The 26,463-nt window shown below is 36.2% G+C and overlaps 4 protein-coding genes across 4 annotated transcripts; 1 reads left to right on the forward strand and 3 right to left on the reverse strand.

Annotated features, from left to right (window-relative positions):
• Positions 1–263: 263 nt before the first annotated feature.
• LOC126700638 (uncharacterized) lies at positions 264–1,625 on the forward strand. The gene has a single exon (XM_050398853.1). The coding sequence runs from the start codon at positions 264–266 to the stop codon at positions 1,623–1,625; it is 1,362 nt and encodes a 453-aa protein (XP_050254810.1).
• Positions 1,626–7,376: 5,751 nt separating this feature from the next.
• LOC126699848 (uncharacterized) lies at positions 7,377–10,424 on the reverse strand. The gene is made up of 5 exons (XM_050397823.1): positions 10,155–10,424; positions 8,422–8,480; positions 8,151–8,240; positions 7,901–7,969; positions 7,377–7,595 (listed from the first exon to the last, which is right to left on the reverse strand). The coding sequence occupies exons 1-5, from the start codon at positions 10,384–10,386 to the stop codon at positions 7,449–7,451; spliced, it is 597 nt and encodes a 198-aa protein (XP_050253780.1). The 5' UTR covers positions 10,387–10,424; the 3' UTR covers positions 7,377–7,448.
• Positions 10,408–16,611, reverse strand: LOC126700639 (DNA-(apurinic or apyrimidinic site) endonuclease, chloroplastic-like). Its single transcript, XM_050398854.1, has 10 exons — positions 16,528–16,611; positions 16,326–16,440; positions 15,948–16,062; positions 15,189–15,293; positions 13,754–13,943; positions 13,569–13,669; positions 13,287–13,366; positions 12,842–13,093; positions 12,351–12,667; positions 10,408–10,530 (listed from the first exon to the last, which is right to left on the reverse strand). Exons 4-10 carry the CDS (start codon positions 15,221–15,223, stop codon positions 10,408–10,410), a joined length of 1,098 nt encoding a protein of 365 aa, XP_050254811.1. The 5' UTR covers positions 15,224–15,293; positions 15,948–16,062; positions 16,326–16,440; positions 16,528–16,611.
• A 3,261-nt stretch (positions 16,612–19,872) lies between these two features.
• Positions 19,873–20,604, reverse strand: LOC126700640 (receptor-like serine/threonine-protein kinase At4g25390). Its single transcript, XM_050398855.1, has 2 exons — positions 20,290–20,604; positions 19,873–20,149 (listed from the first exon to the last, which is right to left on the reverse strand). Exons 1-2 carry the CDS (start codon positions 20,538–20,540, stop codon positions 19,873–19,875), a joined length of 528 nt encoding a protein of 175 aa, XP_050254812.1. The 5' UTR covers positions 20,541–20,604.
• Positions 20,605–26,463: the final 5,859 nt, after the last annotated feature.

The following is a 26,463-nucleotide window of genomic DNA, read 5'->3' on the forward strand; positions in this document are numbered from 1 at the left end:
AATTTTTGTACTTTTAGTAGATAGAAAAGGTTTTGTAATCGATTTTTAATGAAAGAGATAAAATATGTCACTAACATATTATACTTGACTCTCTAATAGGTTCACAATCTCTGAAGAATATTGATTTAAATGTATACTATGGTGGACCCCTTGACAATCCTGGAGAGATTGATGGACTCCCATTTAAAGGGCCGGGTATCGAATGCTACTACATGATGATACGTCATAAGTTGAAGACGTTGAATGATTTGAAGAGGAAAATAATGGACGAATTGAATTTGAAACCTGCTTGGTATGACATCAAGATTATCTATCGTTACCCACAAGAAGTTCTTCATGAACGGATAAATTACGGGTATATGGCGATCAAAGAAGACAAACATGTAAAGATGATGTTTAATAGGATCCAAAAAATGCCCCAAGTAAATGCTGCTGAGTTGTACGTAAGTTTGGAGCCGCTTGTAGAAGTTGATACTGAGGTGGTGCAACAAACAACTATGTCTTTCCAATTTACAGCCGTAAATGATGGATGCACTACAATGAGAGGTTATACGCTCCCATCTCAAGATCATGTTGCCAATACTGGTAAAACCCTCCATCCTGAAGAGACACATTTAAAGGAGGAAAATGAAGACGAAGACGAAGATCATGCTACGAATGATGGTGAAAATATTGATGATGTGGATGAGTATGAAGAGAGGATTGACCAAGGTGAGTTTGAGAATGATGTGGATGACCATGAAGTCGTTGCCAATTTTGAAGAGGAAAATATGGAGTATGATGATGAAGGTGATGCAGACAATGATATTGGCGTTCAGCATGATACAAATACGACCACTGGCTACAGACCTCCTTCCGAGTCATTCTACGCAAATACTTGGGAAAATATGGTTGATCCTTCATGTCTTCAGATACCATCTGTTTCTACTTGGGAAGATGGGATGCATTTTTGTAAAAGGTTGACTTTTGCAAATAAACAGGCGGTGAGACGTGCATTGATAATATACCCAGCAAATGATAATAGAAATTTTATAATCCGGAGGTCAACCAAAACTAAATTGTGCGCCGCATGCGTTGACGACAACTGCAAGTGGTACGTTGGGGCATTCATGAAGTCTAAACTTAATGGTCTATGGATGGTCACGTCTTATTTGGGTCCACACACTTGTATACCCTTTGGCTTGCGAAGAGATGGTAAAATGATGAATTCTAATTTTGTTGCATCAGAAATTGTGGGAAAATTGCAACAAAATCACACTACTCGTATTGATGAGCTCTGGGAGATCATACATACTAAGTATAAGCATGAGCTTTCCTACTATAAAGTATGGGACGCAAAACAAAAGGCAATTGCTAAGATATTTGGGGATTGGGAGGAGTCTTACCAAAGGCTGCGAAAGTTGTTGTTGGCATACTTGGATCAGGATTCGAGTACCCAGTACAGCTATCACACCATACCTAGGCCACACGAAGGTACTGCGTTACTGCGCTATGTATATTGGGCATTCACTCCATGCATTGCTGCATTCAAATATTGCAGGCCAGTGATCAGTATTGATGGAACTCATTTGTATGGTAAATACAAAGGGGTATTGATGATTGCAATGGCAACCGATGCTAACTAAAAGGTTTTGCCTATCGCCTTTGCTGTTGTGGATAAGGAGTCAGGGCCTAGTTGGGGGTGGTTTTTAGAGTGTCTCAGGACTTCGATAGAGCATGTCATACCGAACGACGGCATTTGCATTATTTCTGACCGACATAAAGGTATCAAATGCGCCATTCGAGAGTGGCCTAGAGGTCGGGACGGAGAAGAACGGGTATTTCACCGATATTGCCTTTAACATGTTACTAGCAACTTCAGCACACACTTTAATGACCCGACTCTAAAGGCATTGGCCTTAAAAGATGGATATGCGACTCATAAAGCTAAATTTGAGTCCATAATGCAAACTGTAGGCTCCAAGGATGGGCTTGATGGACCAAACCACTGTTTGGGCTCACAATCTATTTATTTGGTGGGCCTGAGTATCCTACCTTGGGTTGTCCTAGGTTAAGGGACCCAATGCAAACACTTTTCACTCCTTTTTCTCAACGTTAACTCATCTCTCTCTCTCTCTCTTTCTCTCTCTCTTTCCCTCAGAATTCCATCCCCCAACCATCCATTCGTTTCTCCTATTTATAGCCTTCCTTAATGGGATGATCATCATTATCTTCTCCCTTAGTGCAAAGAAAGGTCCAATGTCAATGGGCTTATGTGGGTTTGCAGGTACTAGTGGCCTTGGAAATGGTTCCCACTTCAGTTTATGTGTTCGGCAGCGGAGTTTCCTAAGGTTCTGCGGGGTACGTAAACGGTGATGTGTCCGGGCGACGTGACCGAGCATGTGCATAGTTACCGGGAATGGTTTCCTGAACGTCCCGTGAGCAGGGCGTATGCGATCCGCTTTCTAAGTTTCTTGACAATACTCAGTCCACGTTGGTGGCTATTCGTGGGCTTGGGCCGAGGCCACTGTCAATGCGAAGATTAGATCCTTGGCCCATATCATTGATTCATGGTCCAAGGCCCAATATGAACTTGGGCGTTTAGGTGCCGTACACAAACCATTAAGGAGGTCGAGATTAATTTACTGAGGGGTGTAGACCCTACTGATCCCCAGATTGGACGTTATATGCCATACACATATCTAGTGAGTGAGGATCTGGACAAATGGACCCAGTCACATGATGGTGGAAGACGGTACAGGGCAATGACAACTAATATCTCTAAGTGCTTTAATGGGGTACTTAAAGGTGCCCGCGGTTTGCCCATTGCTGCAACGGTTGAGTTCATTTGGTGCAACGTTGTTGCATATTTCCACGATCGACATAAACAAATTACTTCTGATCTCTCTCGAGGTAAGGTGTGGAGTGATTATGCAATGGAGATCTATAACAAAAATGAGCAGAAAACCGCAGGACACACTCTGAGGAGTTTTAATCATCAAGAAGGTGTATATCAAGTGGTTACCCCATATAACGACCATAAAGGTGGAGGGGGAAACCACAGTCATGAAGTGCACGTATTTGCTAGAACATGTGGTTGTGAAAAGTGGCAAAACTTGAAGATTCCTTGTTCACATGCAATTAAAGTTCTTCAAGGTCTGCACCTCGATGCGACTAGCTATATTGACCCATGTTACAGTTTGAACAACGCAATTCACACATATTCACATCATTTTGTGGTGCCAAGTTCAGAGTCATTGTGGAGGGACGTTCGCGGACCACGATGGGTGCCTGACCCACTGCTGTTGTGGGGCAAAGGTCGTCCTGTGAAGTCAAGAATAAGGAATGAAATGGATGGGGTACGGCGAGAACGGGGAAGCCGGAGGGAAGATCCGGACTTGAGGGAGATTCAACCGAGGCAGCGATGTGAAGTGTGTCATCAAGAGGGGCATAACCGCAAATGCTGTCCCAATTCCCATGGGGCTTCGACAAGTAGCAGTGCTACAAACTAAGCAAGTGCCCTCACTGTTTTTATATAATATACTCATAATTTCATTTGGTTTTTGTTCTTCACATTTGGAAACTAATGACCATATTTTAATGTTTGTCAGGTGAGCGGAGACTCGATTTTGGAATGGCATTGTACGTGGGACTTGTGGTTATCTTCTGTATGGACAAGTGCTAGGCGACTATGTAGAGTATGTTGTATCAGTATGGACAAGTGCTAGGCGACTATGTAGACTATGTTGTATTGACTTAGTTGTTATTTTGTTTATTGCGGAATGTTGTAATTGAACTATTTGCTATACATTGTACTCGTCACGTTTAGTTGCGTTGTGCAGCTTTTGCCTATAATGCTAGCAATGATATTACTTTCGCATTAGTAGCTGCTACTTTGGCAAGTTGAACCACAGGGCCCTCCTTTGAAGCGATGATAGCTATTGAATGTTTTTGTGTGCTAATTGCTACCCATGTGATGTGTTCTGGATCTACTTTACCGCTGCAGGGGAAGGGAAATCTGGTTTGATGTTTGCATCTGATGTAGAGCCCTTTGACCACTATCATATGCTTGTATCTAGTTGTTTACTGCTGCCCATGTGATGTGTTCTGGATCTACTTTACTTCTGCAGGGGAAGGGAAATCTGGTTTACTGCTGCAGGAGTAGCTGTAGAAAAAAAAAATTCCTAGTAAAAATCGAGTTCCAGAAACTCGATTTCCATTTAAGGAAATCGAGTTTAAGAGACTCGATTTCCATTTAAGGAAATCGAGTTTAAGAGACTCGATTTCCATTTAAGGAAATCGAGTATCAGATACTCGAGTTCTACTGGAATATATATTCTTTTTTCCAATTTGAGTACTAATTTCAGAACTCTATATTTTGGATATTTTGGTAAGGATTTTCTTTTTGCCTGGTTTTAGTTCAATTAAAATTTATAGGTGACAATGTGAACTGTGTGATTTGGTGACATTTCTTGATTGCAGGAATTGGAAGAATTTTCCCCCAATGTATTTAGTTTAAATTTAGTTGTTATGTAGAAAGTTTCATAGATTAATTGTGACTAACAATAATAATATTCATAAATTTCCTCATTTAAAATTTTATATTTCTATGTATTTGTGCTTATCTATTTTCAGAACATGTACTTATTAACAACCTAATATTCATTACCAGGCATAAAGATAAATCTAGGTGAATCATTCATATGTCATATTTTCACAAATTACCACCAAATAATAATAATAATAATAATCAATCAATATATATATAAAAGCAGAGACCTCATGTGAGAGTGCATGAGGTCTTGCCACGTGGCACTCTAATATTGCATTTAACATTTTTTTACCTTTTTTCATTAATTTTTTTACTGTTACCCAATAAATCATAGTAACTTATTTTTACTATTATATAAATTTAGCATTTTTTACCCCTTTTTATTAAGTTTTTTTTTTTTTACTGTTACCCAATAGATCATAATAACTTATTGCATTTAACCTTTGTTACCTTTTTCCCCTTTTTTCATTAAGTTTTTTTTTACTATTACCCAATAAATCATAGTAACTTATTTTTACTATTATATAAATTTAGCATTTTTTACCTCTTTTTATTAAGTTTTATTTACTGTTACCCAGTAGATCATAGTAACTTATTTTTAATATTATATTGATATGAGCTGTTCTTGACAATTAGACCAATTAGACCAAAAGTTATTCACTATAAAATTGATTACCTTTTAAAAGTAAACCAAACTTTATGAAAAACTTAGACCCAGTTCTTTCCTTACATATTATGACTCAAGTTTGACCATTCCCATGTGTAAATCAAGGCAAAAGCTCTTACCCTCTTACAAACTCTCTTCTTCCTCCCCCACGTATAGATGATACTTCTAGAAAATCTCATTCTCATGAAATATCTCTTCATTTTTCCCCCAATTTCAATTCAATATGCTTTTGTCTATTAATAATATTCTATGCAATTTATGCAGACAAATTCTCTGTCATCGACCAGTGTAACAAAAATATATATAAATCTTGAGATCCCTCAGGTTGCTAAAATAATTGACAAGTGCATATTTCTAAAATTTATAATAACAAAAAATTCTAATAAATAGCATATACTATCTCACAAAATGCCATTAACTTAATATTTTCTTTAAAAAAATTCAATGATAGGAATGGTCAAAAACATGATCCTATACAAGAAATACCAAAAATACATACAAAACAATTTTCATAGGAGGATTTATCTTTAAATAATATGAAGACAATAGTAAAGATAAAATGCATTGAATGAGATCCTACGAAACAAGTTTGTTAATTATTTCAAATTATACTCATCATTTATGTAAAAATAATAATAATAGATCATATTATTTACATTAAAAAAATAATACATATTAATTTCAAAGTTCATTGCAAGATGTGAACTGCTAGGGTATTGCAATAATAAGTAACACTGATACAACAATGGGTTGGTATTACATTTTGTGCGTACTTTGTGAAAGGAATGTCAAATTACAAACAGGATCATTTTGGTGTGCAAAATGTAAAACAAAAATAAATCTTTCTATCCCAAAGTTTGAGGCACTCACATTAACTACATACTCTCCAAATATTTATAATATATTTATCTCACTATAACTACTATATATATTCAAAACTACTTCAGATACAGGATTCAAATTGAAGTTTTTATTGCTCCTAACAAATCAAAGTTTGTGATATTTGATCGAGATGCTGAGAAAATCCTAAATAAATATAATCTACAAGATCAAGATCTTGCTGCAAAATAAACTAAGGTACAACTTATTTAAATTATTGTAAAAATATTGATATTGGAGAAGGAATCCCATGTGATTTGAAAAAAAAAAAATTAGGAAAAAAATGGATTTCTCTACTTCATTTGAATGAATTCAATCTAAAAGATGGTTTTGAAAATTGCATAGTTGCTAAGATTTTTGATGCGCCTTCAAATGATAAAAAGGTATGGAAGAAAAAAAAAACACAATTCAACATGCTATATTAATTCTTTTTGCTGCACTATTCCAAATTAACAAAAATAAAAATTTACAAAAAACTATCACATCATTGAAATTTAATATAAATGCAAATATCTATGAAAAATCTTAGCAACAAAGTCCAAACTTTGTCAGATCTAATCAAGAATCTCTCGGTGCCAATTCATTAGTAATTAACACAAATGATGCAACAAAAGGAAAAAATGATTAAAGCTCAAAAATTGGACAAATATGGATTGAATAAATTTCAAATGTTGAAGATGGAGAAACTGATAATGACAACAAGCGTCACCATACCACAATAACAAAGCATTGAAGAAAAAAAAATCGTAATGAAGTTTTTTATTACATCACATAATAAAAATCAATAATATAGAATGAATTAATATGCTTTTATCAACTTTTATCATACAATATTACTCCAAGTTGTTTTCATTATTGCTCATTACTTGAACAAAATAATTATAATAGATATATGTGTGCAATTTATAATTGTTACTTTTTATGATGAACTCATTACTAACAAAGTTTTATAATAAATATACTATAATATATGTATAATAATTCCCAAAAACAAATTTACATAAAACATTATAACATTATCCGTGCATCGCACGGGAAACTTACTAGTAATAATAATAATAAAAGCCTTACTTCCATCTGCGCTTAATCGAAAAAGGCATATATTGCAAGGAAAAAATAATGAAATTATAGACTAAAGAGAACCACACCAAGTCTAAAAGCTCAAATTTGAAATTTGTTTACTTTCTCTCATTTGAATTGCAAGTTACACCACCAATTTCAGGTTTCAAAATAGCTTTAAAGGAATGCTATAATATCAAGTACACAAATTTCAATTTTAAAGGAATGCTATACGTATCAAGTACACAAATTTCAATTTGTTAATTTGCAATTAAATTACTGAACCAAACATTATTCCACAAAAATTGAAGTCTACAAATAAATGTTAACTTCAACCCCCAAAAAGAAACCCTGGTGCCTGATCTTCATTTCCTTCGAATAATTTAAGAGCTTGTATGACTGCTTCCTTCCAAACCCTAGCTCAACAAGCTTTGCCACTTTGGCTTCAAAATTAGGTCCCTGCAGCCATAGATATCACAAGAAATCTTCAGATCAATCAAATACAATTACTAAATCTTGTTCGTTAATCAACGTAACACCCATTCTTTAAAAAGACCAGATCGACAGGGTCAACTATGAATAAGATGGCAAACCGTGACAACTTGTCAGTGAAGATAATGCAACAACCAAGCCTTAGTCCCAAAAAGTCAATCACTTCTGAATAGTTTAACCAATTTCACAATACAGCAGAGAGTTTTTTTTTTTTTTTTTTTCCTACAAGGAGCCTAAAAGAAAGCTGACACAGTTGTTAATAACAAATTTACCTGGCTTATATCACCACGAGACCCTCCTGTTGGGACAATATTGCTTCTATTTGTTGTTCCTGATGTCACCTAAACAATAACAAGCAATAAAAACAAAAAATACAGAAAGCAAAATGGTATCTACTCATTGCCGATATACATCACTATACAATATATATATACAAGCCATAAGGGACAAGGAATCTTAAACCCTTACATTAAATCTTCATTAAGTTTAACGTTACCTACTTCCAAAAAATGAATATCTTACTGTACCATCTATAGAAGCACTGGCTATATTGTTCCCTGACGCAGAAAAGCGGCACCGACTGATAGGACTTGTGTGACCCAAAAATGTCTCCTAAAAAACCATGGTATTCCAGAAATTAGAGACACTCCAATAAAGAATAGCTTAGACATACAGGTAAAGAACAAAATGTCTTTGTAGAAAGGATTATGGAGAAAGGTACAAATTGATAAATGAAAATGATCCAAATCTAAAAACTTCAAATTTTGAGATATGGATTTATCATATATTTTACCTGAAAGTCTACTTTAACTTCTGGAAATTCTTCTTCTATGTGAACTTCCCTGCCATTTTCTGCCACATCAAATTCAATAATTACTTAACCAGCAATGAGTTCATAATATTGTCACAATTAACTCACATATTCAAGTAAAAAAAAGGAAATCAGAAACCAGATTAAAAAGCTCAAACCACAATACCATACAGTGAAAAAATTAATTTAGACTGTTTCCTCAGGGAAAAAAAAAACAAAAAACAAAAAAACAAAAAAACAAAAAAACAAAAACAACAACAACAACAAAAAATAATGAGTTCTCAAACTAGTTCAGTAAAATAAATGATGCTTTACATTACCATGCTGTCAACCACTCATACAGAATCTTGATTCTCTTTAGATCTCTTTACAGATTATATCTACATTTTAGCCTTCTTTTGCTGTTCAGATTGACAATACCATTTCACACATCAACTCTGTTGGTACCGATGTCATATTTTTTTTCCTAAATATTCTACATTAGCCAATGGATCTGCTCATATAATGAAGCATAAATGTCGGGTTACTTTACACATTTTTTAAATTCACAAATTTTTTACATTATCCACCCTTATCTTTCACAACTGCTCTACTAGACTTCTCTAAATTTACAGGTTTCTAATATCATCTATCTTATCTTCCCACTAATGAAAGCTCAACATGTCACCCCATAAATGTCAACTACTCCTATAATTTTTATGAAAAAACTTCCATTAGCTTGTTCACTATCATGAACTTATGGAAGAGAAACTGTTAGGTTCTTAATGTTTAGAACAATTGGCAAATCGTGAACACAAACTTGTCTAGATATAGATCTTAGAGTCTATAGGTATTATTAGACAATGCTCAAGGTGATTCAAGTCAAGATTCAAGAACATACAAGCTGCAGGAAGAAGATTTCATAATCTGTCTGGTTCGATCGATCGAAAGACAGGCTCGATCAATCGAAAGTCGTATCTGCAGAATTTTAATTAAACCCAAACAACAGTTCAAGCCCATTTAGGATTAGGATTTCTAATCTACTTCTCCCAGTATATAAAGGAAACCCTAAGCACGTTTTTATAAGGCTTTTTCAGAGAAAAAAGAATGTGCCTCTTTTGTATTTAGGGTTTTGTTCCTAAAAAGCTCTCTCATATCTTCTACCGGTGTTTTTACTTGAAGAATCTCAAGATCCGGTATTGTAGAAGTTGCTGTCTTCTCTTGTCATCAAAGGTGTTGATGATCTAAACCTTCAAGGGTGGTCTTAGAGTCACAAACAGGAGAGTTTGTGTTGCTAAACCTTTGAGTGGGATCTCAAAGTCACAAACGAAGGTGTTTGTGTTTTGCAAAGGCCAAAGAAAGAGGGAGTCTGTGGATTCGGAGCTTGCACGTGGTCGTGTCAGTAAGTTCTACTGGTGGGTAGTAATAAGAAGTCGAGCGTGGGGGCTTGTAAGTCTTATTGTATGAACTTCGATTCTTTCTAGTGGATTTGCTTTTTACCTTGAGGATAGCTAGGTTAAATTCTCTCCAGGTTTTTTACCAGTTTGGTTTTCCTAGGCTATCATATCGTTGTGTTATTTATCTTTCCGCTGCTATGCATGATATGATTGTTTGATTGTGATAACCTAGACTTGTAATTTGAACTAAGTAATCACTTGGCTAATTACCTAGGTTAATCTAATTGTGTTTTTAAGGGGTCTAAAAACTAACATAAACTGTATAGAACAGCAATCTACCAATACAGGGGCCATCTTGCCACATTTGACTGGAATCACCAGTTCTACCATCTCCCATATCAAGATTTGATGAAGTGGTTGAATCATGAAACAACTTGGATGTGGTAAGCTCAGATTGAACTTGAGAAGGCCCAGTAACAAAATCTTGATCCAGCACTGTTTTAGCTAATTGTGGAGTAGCAGGAGCACAGGCTTCATGTATCTCCCTGTATATAATAGGATCTTCATGCATAAAACTTGATGAACTTTTGGTTTATCCTGTGCTTGCATCCGGTATAATTGCTGTTCCAGAATAACCAAGTTTGGAAACACTACTAGTCCAGAAGGTATTGTCATAGCCATCTATGAGATACTTGATTTCCTCAACATCCTTCTCCTGTTCCATGAATGTGCAGTTAAAAAGGGAGACAATCATATAAAGATGTAGAGGTAAATAAAATAATCATTTGTTCTTACGTTTACATTGCTTGGGAAATGAGAACCCTTATATTTTGTGTAATTGGAGTTAAGTGAGTGATGCCAAGAACCGAGGTTGATCTACTGGTGAGCTGGAAAGGACATTTTGGCAAATGGCATAACATTGAACTTTGAAAGTTCATTCCTTTGGGACTTATCAAAAAAAAAAAAAGTTCATTCCTTTGGGTTTAATGTGGAGTATTTGAAGAGAAAGAGAATGTGAGAACTTTTGAAAGGAATGAGCTGTCAGTAAGGAAATTGAAGTTTTTATCTTTGAGATTGCTCTACGAGCGGATGTCAACTAATTTTTTACTTTCTTCTCAAAATAATTGGAATTTTGTGATATTATGAATTTTTTATAACAATTTTTTTTTATTAAAAAACATTGGGGCTTTCTCCTGTATACATCCCGTCTACTAGGGTAGCACAATTTTACATTTTTACTTTTTTAGTGAATTTAAAGGAAGATGTAGAGGTAATGAAGGCCACCAAGTGTGTGAATAATGTTCACTACTTTTCAAACTTCAAGTTATATACATCATAAACAAATTATGAGCCAAACAAATGCTTCAAAATTAAATCAGAAGAACACAAGCTTTGGTAAGAAATTTTTTGAAAAGAATATTCCAGTTCCCCTAAAGAGAAACTGCCTCTTAACTACCAAGCTGAGGCTCTGACATGATCTAACATATGATATGGGAATTACTTGCCAGTACTTCATCTAATTCTAGTAGGACATGGCAGTGCACCATAAGGTGCTTAAACATTTCCTTGCTTGCTTTTACCAGAAAAAATTTGTGGGGGGGGAGGGGAGGGGGGGGGGGGTGGGGCCTCCAGTCAACACATAACTAAACTATTGAAGGCCATTAATTAGGGGTCCAGTCAAGACTTTTAGCGCATGCATTAAGAACAAATAAAATTTTATCTGGCTGGCTCTTCCAATAATAGATTAACCATTACCACTTCTTTCAAGTGTGCATTTGTGTTATCACCTTAAATATGTGCCCAAAAATAGTCTTACTACTACGTATTGGTAACAGTTGGATAGCTTCAGAACTGTTCCTGATAATCTAACCACCATCTAGAGAAAGGGAGTGGGTGGAAGGCGGGGGGGTGGGGGGGGTGGGGGGGTTTGTGGGGGGGGGGGGGGGGGGGGGGGGAATTAGTATGGATCACAATTTGAAAGTAAATTAAGATTCACATAACTTAATTCTTTCTCCCAACTTTCTGCTTTCTACCCTAAGTGAATCCTCTATATCCAAGAAAATGTTAATGTAATCAATTCCAAACTCTTAGCATAAATGTTCTGCAATGTTTATTGTTAGAAAAATAATGATTTAAGTGATTGAATTCATCCTTTCTATTAGTTTAAGCTTTGAGTACAAGTGGTAAATTATCATGGTATTAAAGAAATAGTCCCAAATCAAACCATGTCTATACTCTACCTCCATTTAAAAAGTTCAAAAATTCCACGTGTAGGACACCATTTTAAGGGGAAGTCTGGACCCACGTGTAAGGGAGAATGTCAAAAAATAGCGGTTATGTGATTAAATTCACCCTTTCCTATCAACTCTTAAAGTTTGGGATAAGTGGTAGTTTAATAGCTATCTAAGGGGCAAATTAACCAAAAACTCAAACTTACTGAAACATGTCATTTGTTGTAATGAACATAAGGGCCTTGATTTATCTTTTACATGAAGTTTTTAACCTAAGAAACAAAATACGCATTTATAAACTTGCCTGCAATTTGGTCTCTTGCAAGCACAACACATCAAAATCTTCCCTTTGAGCAAGTTGCAGTGCAGAAAACCCCTCTAACTTCAATAAAGCCCTTAATCCATTGACATTCCAAGACATAAGCTTCACATACTTTGTATCCCTGGTAAGAGGTGGAGGCCTCATGGTTCTCGGATTATAAGGGATCCAACCTTTCTGAGGCTTCTTGTGGGCAAGAATTGTCCATGGTTCAGTCTTTACAACAGGCAAATTAACTTCATCACCGTTAACAGCTTCAGTAACAATCTCTGAAGTTCTCTTTGCCTGGGAGAACTTCCCACCTAGCAACAATAACCCCGGCACAATCACACCATCTAAGTTAAATAAATTGAAGACGCAGATTAACAATTAAGCACACCATTGAGAGAGAGAGAGAGATAAGCTCCAGAAATCTTTATCATTTCATAGCATTACTAGACTCGATAGGAAAAAAAAAATTATAAATTCTACAGCACCTGAAACCCCATCAGATTTGATTGACAGCTTTTGTTTCATAGCAACCATTTTAGCATCAACTTTGACTGCATTTCCCTCAGCTACAGATTTCTTTATTCTTCCCTTGTGCCGTGGAAGAGAGGGAACCTCCAAATCAGTGTTGACATTTTCAACATGTTCTTCCTCAGAAAAAATTTTAACCTTACTTTGTATTGACATACTTTCAGCAGAAACGTAGGATACACGTTCTTCTACCGCCAGAGAATTTTCACCTGCAAATGTAAGAAACTTCTAACCATTATAAATAAGCAAATCGCCTATGCACACCAATAGGGTTTAGAGAACAACGATGAATAGAATAGAAAGCTTGGAATAAGTAGTTGATTATCTAGAAAAATTCTCTTGTTTTTGTTACATGTCCTCAACACCCACAATACATGATGCCAGTATAAAGTGTAGGAATACCATCTATTTTTGTATCCACGAAACACTTCAAAGCATACACAAGGTCGCGTTTGCTTCCTTTAGCAGGAACCCCTACACTCCTGACAAATCAAAATCATAATAAATCACTTAAAATTACAAGATATACAGCTGAAATGTACCATCTCCTATTTATCAATAACCCATTTCTAATATCATCATCCACAGGAAAGCATACTAATAGAGACCATCTCCAAAAGTTAATAACTCTCAAAAATACAATGAACAACATTTCACTCACAAAGCACATAAACTTCTACTTACCTCAATGTACTTCGAAGCTCTTGAACTGTCATTGTCTCAATTTTTGCCGGGTCATCCTTAAATCTCTGAATCTCACCTAAAGAGCTTTTAACACCATTTTCCTACATATCAAACAAATCTTAATCAATACAAATTCAGAATGAGCATAAGACATATAACAGAGAACAAAGGCAAAAATAAACAACCTTGACAGCACCCTTCTCCAAATCTTGGTTTGTACTGATTGACCCTTTCAGTTTCTTATCTTTCTTGTCCTCAACTATCGAAGAAGAGACAGGCACTGATGAATTCCAGAGGGATCGTTTAGACCCCATTGCACTTACTCTAAAAGAAACCAATGTTCCAATTCTCAAATTCCTTGGAAGTACTGCAATGCTACAATTTCCTGAGTCAGTTCAGATGTAAATCTTTCTTCTCCTAGGAATTTAGCTCATTTTTTCTCTTCTCTTAAAGGATAAAATATACTTCTTGTCCCTAAAATGTAGTCCAAGTTATATTTTTACTCCTCAAATTAAAATTCATCTCTGAAAAATTCAAAAGATACCAATTTTTATCTTCCAGAGGAAATCCTCTACATTTTTAATGAAAACATTTTAAGATCCAAATTAAATATTGCATATATAAAGTAGTTTCATCGTGTCATCTAAAATTTTAGATGACATATTCCCATTATAAGAAGAAATAAAATCTTAACTCTAAATGGAGTGTTCCATTTCAAATGGAGAGGATCCTTGTCCTCAAATGAAGAAATACCAAGTGATAAAAGACATGTTATCAAAATTAACCAAACTCAGTGAACCTAAAATTCGAGATTGACAGTCTAAAACACCAGCTCTACCAAATTAGCCATTCCACATGGAAAAGTTCCAATTTTTTTTTCAAAACACACAAACATTCACAGATTAATCCAATTCAAACACACCCCACAAGTCAAAGTCCCACTTAACAGATACTAATTCCAATCCCCTATTACCCATTTGATTTTCTTTCAGTATTTAGCAAAAACCACACAAAAGCTATCAAATTTGAAAAGAAAATCACTTCAAGCTGGAATTTTGTAATCAAATTTAGTTTCTTAAAAGATCTACTAGGGTTCACTTTGATTGACGGTTCAAAAATAAAATGGAATTGGAAGAGAATTTGTGAGGATTGTACCTTATAGAATTGCAGAGGAATCGAAACTGATGAAAATCAAATGGGTAATAGGGTATAACTGCCACTTGGCAGGAGAAGAGTGTAAAAAAAAAAAAAAGTATTTGACAGCAGAAAAATAAGTCCTTCCACACAGGCATAATGATACTCATTGTTGATGAGAAGATCAAAACAGTAGCTAGCAATAATTTGAACACCACATTATAGAAAATACAGTCTATATCTGTTTGTGAGTGGCCTAACAAGAGTTCAACTTACAACTTCAACAACAAAAATCTCAAAAATCATATGATATATTGCAGAGTAGTCACAAAAACACAAGACCCAGAAAATGCTGATGTGTTTATAGTTCACCAAAACAAAAAAAAAACAAAACAAAACCAAAACCCCTAGAGACAGTACAGCATAGCATCAAGGTGTTCCACACAAAATAATGAAAATACTAGTGGCCAACACAGCAAAAATTACCAAATTGTGTCTGGAAGAGTTACTGTTTGATCCATCCTTCTTTCTAAGATGGTGAGGCCCTATGAGCTTCATCCTCAGTTTGCTTGGAGAAATTAACACATGAGTCTGCAATTAAGAAACCAAAACACTATAACCTGTCAATCTACAGCTGATTTATAAAGTTCCAAAGCCAAAACTTGCAACAAAGCAAACCCAATAAGTACTTAAACCATCTTAAGTCATTTCATTTCTGTCCATTTCAAATACCAAATTTGATTTCTTAAGGCTGACTTTTGTGGTAAAGCAGAGTAATAGTTTGCCAACCTAATATAAAATTAAAAATCAGTTTTAAATTTTTTTTTTATAGGATTCACAGCCATCTACTCTGCAAAAATATATATATATATATATATATATATATAAAAGAAAATTCATGACAAGATAAACTATGTCATTCACAAAAAGGTTAGAAATATTGAACAAAACAAAAGGCCAAATTTATGTAGAATTCAAATGTACATAACCAAATTCCACAAAGCCATCATTGAGAAAATTTTGCTATCCATCCACACAGACACTCTAAACTAATAAAAAATATAAACTAGTTATTAAAATGCGAAATTGTTCAAAACCTTTTGAGGACAAAATCAAGTGCAATTCTACCACATTTAATGCCCACATTCAACCATTTCCATTCCACACCCCATTACAGTTCCTATTAATATATAATTCAATACATTATTGCATCTGTTCCAACAAGTTTGTCCAGAATTCACATACCTTGTTTGTGCACGGTTCACCCTTTGAGGTCTTGCTCTTGCTGGTGAAACTTCAATACTTTCTTCAGTACTGGCAGAAGTAGAAGCAGAACCCGAATTTTCTTCATTTTCAGTCACTTCACAAGAAACTAATTATTAGTTCTGCTCATTCTCAAGTGGAAATTTTAGTTGGTGCTTGTAACATGGCAAATTTTTATCTATGTACATTACAGTATTTCGTTCTCTTATAATTGATTTTATGAAGAATAATAGAAACACAATTTCTCACACAAGATCATATATTATCCGCTTTGCAAACGATATCCCCATATCATCCACTGTAATTTTTCTTACATTACAGCTGAGTTGTGTAAAGATCATAATAAAATATAGCATTTACCAGCTGATTGATCAGGAGATGAGTCAACGTTATAGGCAGCAAGTCGTTCTTTAAGCTGAAGCACATCGTCAGCGTCGTCTTCATCATCATTCAAGACTAAAGTTTGCTTTTCCGGCTGAAAAGAAAAGGTAATATCAACACGAGTTCTAGACAAATCCTTTACAAGGAAAAATAGAACATAGTAACAGAAACAGAAACAGACCTTAGCAGGACCTTTCCTAGAGACTTCTCTGCCTTTGGGTTTTGCTGCTCAAGACCTTTCTCTGGTAAATCAAGCAGATGTAAACCAAAAATCAAACATAAAGTAATACATATAATAAACATAAAATTGTTTGACACTTACCATATCTATAAGAACCAAATAATTATGGAAACTTGAGACTGAAAGTTAAATAGCTCACCAAATACACGTCTTGATAATTTTGCCAGCTCTGCTGCAGCAAGTTTAGCCTTTTTTCCAGCAAATTCTCTTTTTTTCGACTGCATCCAAATTCCACTGCGACAAAGGAAAAATGACTGCCCCATAGGAATTTTATTTTAAAAATAAGAGTAACTAGCCCCATAAAAATATAATAATAAATTAACATCTTCCATGAGATTTTTTTTTTTTTACTTTATTTTGGAACTTAGAAGCTATTAAGAAACATAGTGTTACATGTAACATCAGGGCTTCTATTTTTCCCCATATTGTCAAAAAAGAGCCTTTTTTTTCAACAAAAACATGGAAATTACCTCTTGATCATCCCGCTGGGATGCACAAACAAATACGTCGTCTAAAGTAATAATAATGGATTCTCGGCCATGCATTGTCCATGGAATATTAATGCTTAACTTACCAACCCGACCGAAAAAAGAAATACATGGTTAGATGTAATTACAAATAGCTAGTACAAGTTGCAAGAAGCTTTGCTGACGAAAACTTTTTTTATAAATTAGAACATATACATCAGGAAAGCTGAAAGAAAAATAGCTAACATATGTATACTACCATTTACCTTTCATTTGAGCCCAAAAAAAAAAAATTGAGAAGTAATGCAATCTTTATTGATATCAGAAAAATTGAGTCACCCACATATACAGGGAGTATACCACTAGGCCGTTTATGCATATGCAAATGCCAATATGTTCCAAATATGCCCAAGAAGTGTCCCAAAATGTAATATTGTTTTGTGCACACGAAAAACCAAACACAGTTTCAAATTGAGATTGATATAGAAGTAAATGTAAAATGGAGAAAAAGAAAGAATACCTTTCCAAATGTCGATTTTACGCTGATCAATGAGGATATATTTGATGTATCGACCAATATATCCCAACAGAAGTGGCTGAAATACTTTCTCAAACATTGCTGGGTCGTAGTTTCTCTTTTCTCACACCATGAAATCAGAATCACATAATAATAATAATGATCACACTGAGGAAAAAAAGGCAAATACATGAATTAACATAGGTACATACATAGAGATAAGCCGAAACTGACAAAGATAGATAGTGTGTATCAACAAAAAAAGGTTTGTTTCAAACAATAAATAAAAGAAGGGATAATTACAGTAAACCCACTTGAGATTAGGCCCGTTTACACTAAGCCTACCCGTGGTTCAAAACTTATCACTTTGCCCACCTGAGGTGCCTTCCGTTAGGGATCTGTTACCCACCTCTCCGTTTGCCGTTAGAAAAACACATTTTTAAAGAAAAACAAACATAACAAAGATAAAAAATTTAGGACTTTTTATTACTTAAGAACTTGTTTGAGAACAAAACACAGGAATAGCACAGATCAAATGCTATTCCTGATTAAAAGTGATATCATTGAGCATTTGTTTTTTTATTTTTGTTTTTTTTTTTATAGATCTCTCCAACTTTTATTCAAACCAAACCAAACCCAAAAAAAAAAAAAAATTCCAAATCCCAGAAAACACAAGCCACAAATCCAGAAAAAAATCATATCTCGCCGGCGAGATCGCGCCGTCGATCACGATCTCGATCCGGCGCGATCTCGCGAAGGCGAGATCGCGATCAACGTTGCGATCTCGCCTTCGCGAGATCGCGCCGTCGATCGCGATCTCGATCCAGCGCGATCTCGCGAAGACGAGATTGCGAACGCGAGATCGCGCCGTCGCGAGATCGCGATCAACGAGATCGCGCCGGATCGAGATCGCGATCAACGAGGTCGCGCCGGATCGAGATCGCGATCGACGGCGCGATCTCGCGACGTTGATCGCGATCTCGCCTTCGCGAGATCGCGCCGGCGAGATATGATTTTTTTCTGGATTTGTGGCTTATGTTTTCTGGGATTTGGAATTTTTTTTTTTTTTTGGATTTGGTTTGGTTTGAATAAAAGTTGGAGAGATCTATAAAAAAAAAAACAAAAATAAAAAAACAAATGCTCAATGATATCACTTTTAATCAGGAATAGCATTTGATCTGTGCTATTCCTGTGTTTTGTTCTCAAACAAGTTCTTAAGCAATAAAAAGTCCTAACTTTTTTATCTTTGTTATGTTTGTTTTTCTTTAAAAATGTGTTTTTCTAACGGCAAACGGAGAGGTGGGTAACAGATCCCTAACGGAAGGCACCTCAGGTGGGCAAAGTGATAAGTTTTGAACCACGGGTAGGCTTAGTGTAAACGGGCCTAACCTCATGTGGGTTTACTGTATAATTTAAATTATATATCTATATAATTTAGAGAGAGAGGTTACCCAGAGAAGAGTCGAAAAATAGTGAGAGAGAGACTGAGAGAGAGTAGTTGAGAAAGTCCAAAGGCAAAGGGGGTGGCGTTCTTATTTGAGCGACATAACACACTATTCTATAAGACTCTGTTTCAGCACATATTCAACATAGGGAGAAAAATTCACTTAAATAATTTGAAAGAATTGTTAACTTCTTTTCATTTTTGACGATTCGATTTCAACAACCAAGTCACAGCAACCTAATAAACAGTAAATAAGAATGCCATACTTGGCACCCGTGAGTTTCAAATTGTTGGCCAGTTTTACCTGAATGCATTCATACCACAAAATGCATGTTTTGAAGTGGAATATTTTTGACTCTTATGCAACTAAGAAGATCAGCAATGAAGGTTTCAAAGCCGAAATCTGGTTTAGAGAGAGGGGCGGAAGGGAATAGTTGCCTTCTTACATCAGCCACATACACAACCCAAAAATAAATGCATATATAAAGATAAAATTTTCAATATTTTTCAAATAGAAATCTCGTTATGCTAATTCAAGGTTGCAATATTTGGAAAACAAGCATACCTTTTTTTTTCAATAAAGGTATCAAAACCTTCATTCAGATCAGCTCCAACATCTTCAGAAATTGATTCTTCAAGTTCCATTTTCGTGGACCTCAGAGGTAGGGTCCAAGGAAACTAATGAAAAGACTGATGAGGTTCTAAAGTTGGATATTTTGGATTGTTGGACTCTAGACAATCACTATCGATGGTCTAAATCTAGAAATGTTTAACACTTAGATTCAGTCCGTCGATAGTGATTTTCTGGCGTCCAACAATCCAAAATATCCTACTTTAGAACCACATCAGCCTTTTCATCAGTTTCCTTGGACCCTACGTACAGAGCAAAGTTCAAAAATAGATAAGCTCCTGACAAACAACATAATCATAGAGCACATTTTCAAACTCCCCAACTTCATGAGGCTTAGCCCCTCTAATTGGCCGCAATTAAATACATCACAAATTAATAAGTTAGAATCATTGCCAGCCACTTCAAAATCGACCTCAAATCCGCCCTCTCCAAGCTTATTGGCATTAGAAAAGTTATTTGTTGCTGCTTTTATTGTGCTGAACTTGAATTCCAGTGCTTCCAGCCTTTTCATAGCATCATCATCTTCATGAAAGTAACAAGTGAACAAACCATAATAATTAAGTAATTTTCATCGGAACAAAGAATGCTTTTTAGCTGCTCATATATTGTAGAATAAACTTTGAAAAGGTATCATTTCAGTTACCTTTTTTGGACCTTATGCCGTCTCGTATAATGAGGAGGAGGTCTTGCATGTCCTTCGTCAGATGCCTCGGGCCCAGCGTTGTGTCCATGTTTGTGCCCCCCTATCCCATAAGGAGGTGCCTTTAATATGCGTTTCGGCCGACCTTCTGGTTGAGCAGGTAACCCACTAGCCTGCTCAACCTGAACATGGGGTGGGTCGATGGCTGATGAAGGGCCAATAGACGTACTGTCGGAGGGTGGCTCCTGCTGCATGTCAAGTGGGGTTAGATGAATACCCAGGTCAGAGGATGGAATGGGTGAGACCTCGGGAAATGACCGTGGGGTGGGTGGAGAGGGACATCCGAGGGGTAGCAATAGGCAAACGAAAGGGACATCTGGCCGGAGCTGTGCTCGTGCTTGGGCCCACAGGAGTAGCTGCCTCCTCATTCGGGGCCTCAGGGATGGGAGGTTGTACACGGTCAAGGAGGTGCACTGCCGTCAGCACTTCAGTAATGTCCTTGTGCTCCTCCGTGCCCACTGGGTGATGCCTCAACAAATGGTTGACAAATGAAACCTGCACATGGAAAACCCACACATATTAGTAATGCCGTTCATCTCAACAATGCCAATCGATAATGAAATAAATGTCGATTCTAAATTGGTTCTACGAGTAATAATTGCAAATTATAGGGAGAGCAAGTGCTAAGCAAAAAATGTAGTAACATATATCATGTTATGTTGACAATGGTTTCATGCTAAGAAGTACGGTAAGATGTAGAAGAAGGGAGAGAGAACTTACCATCATAGTCAATTTAGCACCGGGCCTATCAATAAACCTCCGAGTTACCCTGTTGAACCAACCGAAGTACTGATGGTGTGGAGGCATATCACCAAGCACTACTTCAAAACACCGTTCAAGGTGATTACCCCAGTCGAGTATATGCCCCGCATGTTTCCGCATCCAATTAACACCGACCTTCCCCCTCAAATCAATTTTATGAAGGACCTCATCAGTGTCAACAGCACCGGGAATTTCTTGGATCATCCCAAATTGACGAACGACACGATCCGATGTATGTTTCTCTATTATGTGGAAAAATATAAGCGGCACCGTTGCCGTCCACACAACCCTCCCAGCAACGCACCACGGCGGAAGGTCCTCTAACTCAGCTTCATATGGCTGCCACACCACCTACAACAGCCAAAAAACAAGTACACAACACATTAAGCAACAATGTTTATATTTCAAAATTCACCAAACCTATAAGATTGTTCCTAAACATGTAAAACAGGGCATTTGCATACCTGGCCTGGCAACATTGAAGTTATTTGCTCACGATACCTATCCCTGAAGATGTGGGCGGGCCTATTTTTCTTGTTTGGGACCCACAACCACCTACAACAATCAAGAACAAGGGATCAATATCTAGAACTTTCCTACTAAGATAATGTTATGATTAAATCTATAATGTATTCACATATAACAACTAAGATAATCTTATAGATATTTACTCAATTAATAATATCAGTAGAACAACTTCAACAGTCCTTATAAAAAACAGAGCACATACAAGCCACATGACAGTCAGAAAATTAGAGACACTTTGAATAAATTTTAACCAACCTGGTGTGGAACCTACCTACAACCATATGTTTGTTTTTTAATCACATCTTTTACATACATGCCACTTTCATTATCTCATTGGCCCTGTGAATAAGTATGTAAGAAATAAGTATGGTTTTTCAATTTTTTTAGTACTTTCTCAACCTATGCAAATGAAACATTCATAGCAGCCCTAATTCTTTGAACATGTAGAAGAGTGCTAATTATTTGGATTGAAATGTCTGAAGTTTGGGAGAACTATGTTTCAAATTCATTCACTTTCTCCCCTTATAGTGTAAGAAAGTCAAGTTCAAATTACTGTGATCTTTTTATCATTTTATCACCTACTTCCCCACAGTTTTATAGTAGTATATCAGTGACCTTATTTGTCTAATTTTTCATTTATCAGCATTTGCGCAAGTCATGCATTAATAATAAATTGTGATTATGCTCCTTAGTTTTCTGCTTTCAAGTGTTAATCTTGGTTGTCTATGAGTTCATGTCATTTTTTAGTGGCATTGAAATACATTAGCAGTGTTTTTACACCAAGTGGATGAGCCTATATGGTTTTTCGTCAGGTTTTTCAACAGGAAACCCTCCCCCCCTTCCTCTCCTTTCTCTCTTATTTGTGTTGTCTCCATATCATAATGCCTATCTACTGCTAAAACAAGATGTAAAACCTAACGTGAAATAATTTGAATAAATTTTATGGGGGTGTCCATATTGTACTCCTTAACAAATTGAAAATCTTCCTCACAATCAGGGTTTAGTAGGCTTTCCTAGGAATCTTTTTTTTATTTTTTATTTTTTGATGAGTCTGAGAATCTTACTCTATAACTTCCTTAGTTGCCCAGTCTACACTTCTTTGTCCAGATAGTACTAAAATTTGTAAAGATATATTTGGATGTGGTGATTTAGGGAATATAAATTGAAGCCTAGCATGGTACAAGAGTGCAGAAAGTTTCTTGTTTGTGATTCATGTGTAATTCATTTACTTTTGGTATATTTATGTCTTTTTCTCCCCCAAGGGTTTATCTCTTCTAAAATTTATAACAAGGCATAATCTTCAATAAAAATTAAGTTTTTAGCTGTTACAAGATACTTCAACCACTTTATCATTTTAAACTCGATTTCCATTTAACTTATTGTTGTGTGTTCTAGCCCTGTCCTCTATAATTTGAGAGGCCTATGAAAATGTTACTTTTGAGGATATCTAGAAATCAATGGCCCAATTGTTAGATTTGTGCCAGCTAACTCTCTTCGATTGGTCTTGGTGTTGGGATCTTTCGGATTGTTCTACTATTATTGATTTTCTTTTGTCTCTTAGAATAGGATTTTGATTCCTAGTAGTGTTTTTGCTGCTATGTTGTTCTTTGTTCACTACCGTGAAGTTTGATTAAGTAATGTTATTCTTTTCTATTAATAACATTACTTTCTTACCTATCAAAAAAAATTCTTGTTATCATATCCATGACTGACCTCAAAAAATTGAGACCTAAGGCTCTGTTGTTGTTGTATTACTACTACTCAAGCGTATGTAATTTTATCATTACTGGACAGTGAAACTTGGTGTTGGGGGCTTCAGTATGGTTTATTTTGCTATATGCCTTGTTTCAGGAAATGATGGGAATGGAAACCTTTATCCTGTCAATCTAAGCACAATTGTTGGTCTAAGTGGCTGGCTCCCATGTTCAAGGTTTGGCTTCTATCATATATATGTACACTGAAAAACACGTAACACACCAAGACACCAGCTTGTAAACTCAATCATCCACATGCTCTATTGTTAGTAAGCAATATATTCAGTGTATCAGCTAATGTTTTCTAGGAACTTGAGGAACTGAATGGAGGGATCACATGAGGCAGCAAGGCGCGCAGCATCATTACCCATTTTTCTCTGCCATGGCCTAGGTATACATATTCATATATCAGATTTCTGTAATATGGTTTCAATTCATTTTTGAATTGAAATTTTTTTATACTATTTTTTGTTAATTCATGGTAATGGAAACACTTAAGCTACCCATTCCTACCATTTATAATTTTACCGCCACATCTGTAACAATACCTACTAGACAAGTTGTGCAATGTTCTTATAGAATGCCCTATAAAATTCAAACAAAGTTGTAGAAGTTATCAGTTATCACTAAACAAACATTAAAAATACTATTTTTTCACAGCCAAGCACATTTTCACAGCTTCCAAACCTCTTCAAACATTTTTTAATTCATTAAGGGTTGCCCAAAAATGCCTTTATAAAAAACAATTAGTTGCCCAGTCCACCGAAAAAAAAAAAATTCACCAAACAATAATAATTAGTTAAAAACAGGGTGGAGTGGGTTTTGGAAGAGAGGATGTTGTTTGTTGAAAATGGAGGGAGTGGGGATGGGATTCAAGAGAAACTTACTTCAGGGCCAATGGACCACACACTGGAGGACCGTAAGCACCCACTGGCGGGCCACGCTCAACTACCGAGCACAAATACGGGAACCTAGCCCATGCCCAATACTGGACCAATAGTAAGCACCCACCGATTTGACCGGTGCCCCTATCGCTTGCCCTGCATAACTCTCGGTACAACCATGCAAGACAAGCACTTCCCCAACTGTACATCCTTGGGTTGTGAAGGTCTTCCAACTGTTGTACCCACATTAGATGCACTCTATCGCCGGATTTGTCCCCGAATATTGTGTCCCCCAGTAGCGCTAGGATGTAGCATCGTGCATACTTATGCAGCTCATCCTCTTCAGCATTAGGCGGCAATGGACCAACAACTTGCTTCAAAAGTCGGCTGATGAGAATCCTCTGGCCAGTGAGTTGCTTATGCGCCTCTTGATTTACAGGTTGAAACCCAAGGAAGTCCCGGCACACCTCTGTCCAGGTTTTCTGCGTGCTCCCTGTTATAGCGTGACCATCAACAGGAAGCCCGAGAAGAACCTCCACATCCTGCAATGTGATGCTAACCTCACCATGTGGCATGTGGAAGGTGTGAGTCTCGGGCCGCCATCGCTCCACTAAGGCCGTTATCAGGCCATGGTCAATCTCTCTACCCGGAACCCAGAGGAGTCCCTCCAAACCAAGTGCCTTAATGATGTTAATGACTCAGTCGTCCACCATTGGCTCTCAATTGGAGAACTCTGAACTACGGCTGCGGCAAGTAAGGGTCCCTGGATCTTGCACAAAACAGAACTAAGGATTAATATATGACAGCTGCAGCGTGTACATTGTATGAATTAAATGCATGTACATTAGTTAAAGATTTAGTGTTGCGTTTTACCTGCCCATTCCAAATAGCTTCGGAGCGATGGTTGGGCTGCAGTGTCAACACCGACGTGTCAATGGGTCCAGGCTCTGCATAGTTAATCCGTCCAGCATTTGCAGCAGCCATACTGCACAAAAATGATAAGCAGTTACCACGTAATAGATACTATTGAAAACAAAAACAAAAACACTCTAAGAAAGATTCTCAACGTAACATTCCAACTAATTTCAACGTAACATTGCAACTAATTTTAGCTCATTCATCCACTTCAGTCTATTTCATTCATCCACTTCAATCTATTTCATCAATTTATTTATTTATTTATTGGTTCAATGAACATGTTTCGTATTACAACATTGTATGGGTACTGTTCGGTGATCATGATTTAATTGTCACTTGAGCATGAGGAAGGGGGATATGCATTGGGTTGATAGTTGATTCTTGATAATCAATATGATATTGATTACATTAAAAAGGTGAAAGATGATTTCTAGGCTGACTTATTATATTGGGACAAGGCCCTTTAAATATTACATTTACAGATTCCTTGTCATATCAAAGCTTTATGATTAATCTCTGATTCACCATAGGTGAGGAGTCTAAGGCTTGAACAAGGCCACTTCGTGTTGTGTAGCTGATGTGTCCTTTATAATGGATGGAAAGTAATGATATATATTTGCCAAATCTAGCCTCAAAAAGAATTTTAATTCACTAGTCCCTCACAAGAGAAGCTCAAATGTTCTTAAAATTAGTCCTATTCATGCTAAAAATGAAATATACCTAAGTGGAAATGATGATTCATCTAAGTTGACGTGAGAGCCCAACTACATTGCATTTTGTTGGTGGCACCATGTTCTTTTTTTTGAAAGAGGTACCTGCTTGCTTGTTTCATGGTCTGGTCCTCTTACCATTGAGCTTGTTGCTTCTAGATTCATAAAGACAAAATGTAGGACTGGTGTCAAACAATTCATCACAAAAGAGGACTCACTTAGCCGGATCATTAACTAATCCTAACTTAATGCTACTATAATATAAAATAATGATATAATAAAAATAACTTTCTTTTCATATAGGATCAATTGATGATAAATCTTACAGAAGCTGTCAACCTACTGCGACTCTCTGGCCTTTTTTAGGCTTGGGACCTGTTGTTAACAAAATATGACACTAAGCGTAGACATAGGCAGAGTTGTCTTTTCATATTGGATAGTTTTGTTAAAGCATTCAAACCTAAATGCAAACACAAACGAACATATCAAGTCTCTAACTCAACCAATGAGGGGTTTCTTAACACCTTCTCTTATTTCTAGGTGCAACTGAAATAGAAACAA

The sequence above is a fragment of the Quercus robur genome, chromosome 9 (genome assembly GCF_932294415.1).
Source record: "Quercus robur chromosome 9, dhQueRobu3.1, whole genome shotgun sequence".
Taxonomy (NCBI): Eukaryota; Viridiplantae; Streptophyta; class Magnoliopsida; order Fagales; family Fagaceae; genus Quercus; species Quercus robur.